Source organism: Emiliania huxleyi (genome assembly GCF_000372725.1).
Source record: "Emiliania huxleyi CCMP1516 chromosome Unknown EMIHUscaffold_174, whole genome shotgun sequence".
Lineage (NCBI taxonomy): Eukaryota > Haptophyta > Isochrysidales > Noelaerhabdaceae > Emiliania > Emiliania huxleyi.
Window position 1 is genome coordinate 111,266 of NW_005200844.1, and position 6,716 is coordinate 117,981.

General features: G+C 65.6%; 4 protein-coding genes across 4 annotated transcripts in view; 3 read left to right on the forward strand and 1 right to left on the reverse strand.

Moving 5' to 3' along the window:
- The window catches only part of EMIHUDRAFT_231613 (hypothetical protein), a gene marked incomplete at both ends in the record, with an annotated part of 3,294 nt that extends 2,727 nt beyond the window's left edge, over positions 1 to 567 (forward strand). Inside the window, one exon of the mRNA XM_005784009.1 lies at positions 344 to 567. Within this exon, the coding sequence (XP_005784066.1) occupies positions 344 to 567 (224 nt within the window). The remainder of the gene's footprint in view (positions 1 to 343) is intronic.
- A 226-nt stretch (positions 568 to 793) lies between these two features.
- EMIHUDRAFT_231614 (hypothetical protein) lies at positions 794 to 1,627 on the reverse strand (the record flags this gene model as incomplete). The annotated part of the gene is made up of 2 exons (XM_005784010.1): positions 794 to 1,469; positions 1,608 to 1,627. 2 exons carry the CDS (start codon positions 1,625 to 1,627, stop codon positions 794 to 796), a joined length of 696 nt encoding a protein of 231 aa, XP_005784067.1.
- Positions 1,628 to 3,092: 1,465 nt separating this feature from the next.
- On the forward strand, positions 3,093 to 4,151 carry EMIHUDRAFT_231615 (hypothetical protein; the record flags this gene model as incomplete). Its single annotated transcript, XM_005784011.1, has 2 exons — positions 3,093 to 3,134; positions 3,381 to 4,151. 2 exons carry the CDS (start codon positions 3,093 to 3,095, stop codon positions 4,149 to 4,151), a joined length of 813 nt encoding a protein of 270 aa, XP_005784068.1.
- A 750-nt stretch (positions 4,152 to 4,901) lies between these two features.
- EMIHUDRAFT_231616 (hypothetical protein) lies at positions 4,902 to 5,702 on the forward strand (the record flags this gene model as incomplete). The annotated part of the gene is made up of 1 exon (XM_005784012.1): positions 4,902 to 5,702. The coding sequence occupies one exon, from the start codon at positions 4,902 to 4,904 to the stop codon at positions 5,700 to 5,702; it is 801 nt and encodes a 266-aa protein (XP_005784069.1).
- Positions 5,703 to 6,716: the final 1,014 nt, after the last annotated feature.

Genomic DNA, 6,716 nt, shown 5'->3' on the forward strand with positions numbered 1-6,716 from the left:
CCAACATTGTATTCGTGAGTGCTCGACACCCGGGCGGCCCACACCGCCTCGGAACGACCAAGCAGTGTGGGGTGGTTGTGGTTGTGGTTGTCGTTGTGGTTGTGGTCGTGGTGTGTGTTTGGGGGGGGGGGGGGGGCGGATGCTCCACCCGGCCGGCCGCTCCGTGTGCCCCCCATATGTGTGCCCCACCCCGCCGGAGCTCAACCCCCCCCCCCCCCCTCCCCCCACCCCACCCCGCCAGGTCTGGCTCGCGGGCACAAACATCAAGAACCGCGGGGGCGCGCCGAGAGTGGCACGATCATGCCAGAAGTGAACGCGTTTTGAAACGACCGCTTCCGGATAGGATGGGGCACGTGGGAGGCGAACGACGAGGCCATCCTCCGGCTCGACTTGGGCGGCACCAAGCCGCGGCTCATCATGTGGCACAAGCGCATCAGCCGCATCTTCACGATCGGCCTGCCCGAGCGGCAGGACGGCTGGCGGCTGCACATCGGCCTGCACCACGACAATATCAACCACATGCACCTCATGCTGCCAAGCGCAGACGAGACGGCCCTCGTGCAGTGAGCGCGTGCGCCGTGCAGCCCCGTCACTCGGAGCCCCCCCCCCCCCCCCCTCGGGTGGCGGTCGGCCCCCTCCCAGAGGCAGAGCGTCCTGCGCACGCTGCTGAGTGCTGTACATCCCGCCTTACGACGTCCACTAGTGTAGAAGTGTAGTGTCTGTACAACGATGAGCGCCGCATGACATGATTTGAGACAAAAAAGAGCGCGCCAAGCTGGCGAGTCTAGAGACTCTAGTCGCGCGCTCTCTCGCTACTGCGCCTGTATCGCTGTCCTGTGTTTTGCGACAGCTCGTGCAGCACCTGCCGGCCCAGTGCCCCGTTGGCGGGCCCGCCCGCCGCGTAGACCCACGGTATCCACGACGGGATGCCCGCGGCGTCCGCGTGCGTGTAAGCGTACAGGTGCAGCCAGTTGATCAACCCGACCTCGGCGGCCGGCCCGATGAGGGCGAGCAGGGCCATCATGAAAAGGCCACCCTTGCTCCGCTCGAAGAGCAGGAAGGACGCGATCGCGCAGCCCGCCAGCGGCGCGTCCAGCGCCAGCCAGTCGTGGTGGGCGCCGCCGCGCTCCGCCGCCGCCTGCGCCAGCTGTCCGCTCAGGTCGTAGCACGCCACAAACGCAGCCACGCTGATCAGCGCCGTCGGCCAACCGGGCGGTGCGCGAGGACCGCCGCCCCACCGCCGGTCGAGCAGGGGGTGCGCCGCGCCGAGGATCACGCCGGCGCCACCGAATGCGAAAGGCACCCACCAGCACGTCTCCAGGAGCACTGCGTCGCTCCACGGCGCCGAGAGGTAGAGCGGCGTGCCCGCGATCGATTCGGTCGCGTAATGAAGCACGTCGTGACTCGAGTGGCGGCCGTCGCAGACCGGGCCCAGAAGCGCGGCGGCGATCCACATCACGCCCGCCTGCCTGACCCACACCGACAACGGAGGGTCGAGCGAATCTCGGACCGGGCGAGCGCCCGCCGCCGGCGGGAGATGGCGAGGCGCTGCAAGGCCTGCCACCCTCGAACCACGAGAAGACGACGGGATCGGTAGGCCGGGAAACAATAGCAGGATGGCGAGCATGGTCGCCGGAGGCTCGGGACGGGAATGGCGCGGCTGCAGGTTTGGCGGCACTGGCCACACGAGACGGGGTGTCGTCCCACACGATGGCATCACGCTCGCACATGCCGACCACCGCCACGGCGGCGAGACGCCTTCTCCGCCACCGCGGCGCCGGCCACAGGCCAGCGCTAGGCAGCTGCCGGCCACATCGGGCCGGATTTGCCGGTAACCGTCGCCGCACACTCCTACGTCCACGCCGCTGTGACGTCTGGCGACGAGGCGCCGGCCGCCAAGCTTCATCGCCAACGTGGTCGCTCGCTGGTCCTCTCGGCTCGGCCACGCGTCGGCCCAGCTCGCACGAGCTCCAGACAGCCACCAGTCGCCAGATAGTAAACGGGTCAGAAACGGCCAAAAACAGGCTACAGCCCCACACACGCGCCCGCCATAGCTCCTGGAGAGCATGAGCGAGTGACGCGCTGCAAGCCGCGAGAGTGGCATCAGAGGCAGGAACGACCGGCTCTCGTTGCTCCTCACAGCTCCAACGCGTGTGCTCGCAATCTACGCCTCGGCCTCCGCCTGCGGCATTGCTCTCGCGCAGCTCGGCGACGCAGGTCCATCACAGCAGGGCATCCAATGCGAGCGCACATTGTGCGTACGAAGTGGTACGCCGCGGGCAGGTGGCAGAGCACGGCCACACACCGGCTGTGGCTGTGGCGGCTCGTATGCCCCCGGCAGTGCTGCTAGTCATTAACCTGCGTGTATTGGAACCGCAGCAGGCTGCTGCTGCTGCAGCAGCAGCCTGCTGCTGCCTCATATTCAGTCAAGCCAGCGGCGCAGCGAGGCGTGCAGAAATCGCGTGGTTTTGTCCCTCCTGAGGCTGAGCGCATTCAAGCCCATCGACCGGAGTTGGATGGTACCCCGCGTCTCACTGAGACGCGGGGTACTGGCCATGGCTGGACTGCGGAGCGTGAGGTGGAGAGCGGAGCGAGCGACAAAACAACGAGAAAACCAGGGATCTGACGGATGTCACAAGACGTCAGATCTGGCTCACCCAGGGCTGGACCTAGTCGCTAGTCCCTAGCATGTGGTGAAGCCTCTGGGGGGGTCGGGACCCCCCCCCCCCCCAGCATGTGGTGTGGAGAGAAGCCCCCCCCCCCCCCCTGGAAGCATGTGCGCCTGCTCCAGTGCAACAGAGGATTCAGCTTGTCCGCGACATCGCTGCAAATGATTGCGCAACGGCAACACGATGGCACTACTCAGCGGCGAGCCTTGTGTCAGGGGCGGCGCTTCCCGTGTTAAAGTGCGGCTGATGGTAGAGGCGCCGGGGGTTATACTTCGACCCTGTCGACGGGACGCCACCACGCCCCAACAGCAGCAGCAACCACCCGACTGGACGGCGTACACAGATGGGTCGGAAGACGGAGGCAGGGCGGGATGGGCGTACGCCGTAGTCATAGGCGGGGACGGCATAAGCGACGAGAATGCCATGCTCGTGAGCGAAGGTTACGGCCCCGTCGTGACTAGCCCCGTACACGCCGCTTTCGTGGGGGCGCGTAAACACACCAATAACACGGCGGAGCTGTCAGCGCTTGCGGAGCTCTTCCGCTCACTACTCCACACAGCACAACGACCAGCAGGCTCACGGTATGTGGTCCGAACGGACAGCGAGTACGCGATGGCGTGTGCGACGGGGAGAACTGCCCCGGGGGAGAACGCACAACTAGCGTGGCGGCACTTAGCGTCGAGGCACGAAGTGACATGGAGACACGTCAAGGGACACAGTGGTCATAAGTGGAACGGCTACGTCGATAAGCAAGCTGACCTCGGCAGGAGCGGTGCGAGGGACTGCGGCGCGCCGGAGTGGCAAGACGAGTCTGTCCCAACAGACGCAGACGACGGGGAGAGCAGCACCGTGGGCGACGACATGCCTATCAACGGAGGAGGTACAACCATCCCACTCGACGACATCGGTGATGGGGCCTCTAGCTACGCCGATGACCCACCCGACTCCCCCGAAAACGATCCGCTGCCGAGCGCCCCGCCCTCGCCGCCTAAAGCCCCAGTCGTGGAGCAGGGGGGGATATGGATTTCATACACGCCGAGCGCGCAGGCGCGACACATCAGGGACAATAAGGGGATCCGGCGTGAAAGAGCTATCGTCATCGACCTTGACCCAGCCGATCCCACCGACGTCGACGCCATCACCTCCGCGGCTGCCGCGCTTTCGCTCGACGACACCGTAGAGAATCGCACCGAGGACCTTGCCGAGGCGATGGGCCGGATCACTTTGGACCCCGACCCCGCCCCCACCCCTCGGGGTGGGGGCACCCGCCCCTGTCGGGCACCGCTTGCGGCGCCTGGCGGGGGCACCCCCTGGGTGGGGGCCGGCGACTCCCATGCCGGCTATCCGCCACAACCCCCGCCGGGAGGGAATCCCTGCTCACACAAAAGGGCTCCGAGCCCTGTCTCGCGCACGCCCCTGGCGGGCGCCGCGGACCAGTTCCGCGAGCGCCCGTCAGCGGGTGGTGTGCGGTTCTTGCCGTAGTTCCTCTTCGGTCGCTTAGCCCCGGCGCCGTCTGTCGGACGCCTGCGTGTCACGAGTGCGAGCCGCTCGCGGTTCGTACACCCGCTTGCGGGTTCGAGTGGCGGGCCATCCCGCTTGCGGGATGGCTGAGCGGGTTCGAGCCGTCACACATTGGCTGCCGGGGTGTGCCGAGGTGCGGTAGGTAGACAATCTACCTCCCATCTAACCGCGCCTACCCTTTCTTGGGTAATGGGTAGACCTTTCACACCCACCGAGGTCATTACCTCCAACTAGTTCGTGCGTCCTGCTATCGCCCGCCTGCTTTCGTTGCGTGCTATTCAGAGTCAAATTTTTGCGCGAAATCCCACACTGGTGGATTTTGGGCATTGGGGCGCTGCGCCGAGCCGCACCCCCTACTCTTGAGCTACCCACGCGCACTGGGCCTTGCACTTTTAATGCCGTGGGGCTGCTGTCGTTAGACGTGGAGACGCGAGGGTCGGCGGTCGCCCCCCCCCTTGCCCCACCACCTTGTGCCGGCACCAACTTGATTCCCGGATGCGCGTCTCCCCCTCCCCCTATGTGCCGCCACCCCCCTCCAATCCGTAATTCCGTAAAATCGCGTGAAAAGCGCCCTAATCGAGCTGGAGAGCGGCCCCCAGCCGCATGGGAGCGTGCCCCAGCTAGCAGGAGGCGTTAGACGTACTTTTCGGCGTGAACAAGGACTTTCGGCGACGTCCGTTCCCTTGGACACTCCCTTGCACACGTCGACAAATGGCACCGACGCAGCTCAGCATTGTGCTGGAGCGCATGCTCAACGAACTCGGGATAGCCGACCTCAGTACGTTCGAGGCTGTGCTCATGCACGATACAGGCGCAGTGGTCGACGCGGTCCGAAGCACCGCTGCAGCCGCAGAGGCTGGTGCGGCGGCTTATGCCAGCTCGGCCACGAGCAATGTTGTTGTGTCCCCAGGCAGCACTGCTACCGCTGGCGTAATCTCTGTGCAGCACAAGGGCAGCTTCTCCCGCACTCTCGTCAGCACAGACGCGCAAACCACGCTAAAGGGCTCGGACATCCATGCAGCCGCGAGTAGTGCGACTGCTGAGATGCTGCTCCGGCAGGAGTTGGAAGAGAAGTTGCGGTCACAGACCAAGGAGCTCGCTTCTGAGCAGCGCTCTGCGAACGCTATGAAGAAGGCGCTCGCGTCGGCGCGGGATGAGCTTGCTGCGGCACAAGAGCTGAGGCGCTCCGACTGCGACAACCTGAGGAGAGCGCAGCAGGCTGCTAAACGCGACATCAAAGCGGCTGAGCGGATGGCCGACCAGGCAAATCATGCAGCTCGAGCTGAGTGTGAGTGGCGTATCGGCGAGATGCGGGCCAAGATGCAGGCCGAGCTGCGCGAGCAGCTCGACGCGCTGCAGATTTCGATGGAGGCAGAGGCGAGGCGCGCTGATGCCGCAGAGGCGGAGAGGTCAAGGCTGTACGACAAGATGGAGGAGATTATGCGCACGCGTGAGGGGTTGATAGACGCACTCGCAGAGGCGCAGCGCAAGCGCGAATATAGTGATTGTTGAGAGATATACGTAGCGTTACAGTCGTACGGTCGTCGACCCTCCCACCGTGTGGGCCGCCCGGACCCCGGAGAGCGCTGCGCGTGCAGACAGCGCTGCGCGAGCATTGGAGAGGCCAGCCCCCGGCTTCTCAGCAAGTCGCGAGTGCTGTGTCTCTGCCTGCCTGGTAGCTGGGTGTGGTGGGGGGCTCTCTGGTGGCTTTTGGTTACAAGTTTACGGATTTACGGATTTACGGATCCACCCCCCTCCCTCCCCGTCCCGTGACCCGGCCGTGAGACGCGCATCCGGGAATCAAGTTGGTGCCGGGTGTGTGTGTGGACGAGAAGTTTACCTTACCTTACCTTACTCTTGAGCTCGTGCCACCCTCCCCGCTCCCGCCGCGCGCGCGCGCGCGCGCGCGCGCGCGCGCGCGCGCGCGCGCGCGCTGGTTAAGACTTCACAGCCCTTCGAGGGGTCTCACCGGATTTTAACATTTATCTTTTCTCTCAGTACTCATCACCGGAGTCTCTCCCTCGTCGGTCTCCACGCGCGGCGAATCACGGCAAGAGAGACGGGGAGAGCTAAGTGGGCTCTGCGAGGTCTGTGTCGGCAAAGATTCCTCCAAGCTCTTTCCCCCCGTGCAAAGCGAAAGGGGCTCCATATCTCCGCCCGAGTTCCCGCTCCCTCAGCTCTGATCGGTAGACCCCATCGGCTCGTCCCCCCACCGCGCCTCCGGCGGCAAACGGTCGGGCGCTGCGCGGCTTCGAGTCGCCTTCACAACGCAAAACGAACCCCCTCACCACTCGGGTGCGCAACAGGGAGGGAGGGGTGTCGCGTGGTGACGGCGGCGGCACCGAGAGCGGCGGCTGAGCGGGCGGCGCGGCGCGGCGGCCGGGCAGGAGCGACGTGGCGAGCAGCAGCGCCGCGCACGCGGCGGCAAGGAAGAGGGCCATCTGCGCGGCTTGCTCCTGCGCGGGAAGGGGGCGGCGGTGTGTGTGGTTGAGGTGTGTGACCTGTTCGCTGTTCGTACCTATCGCT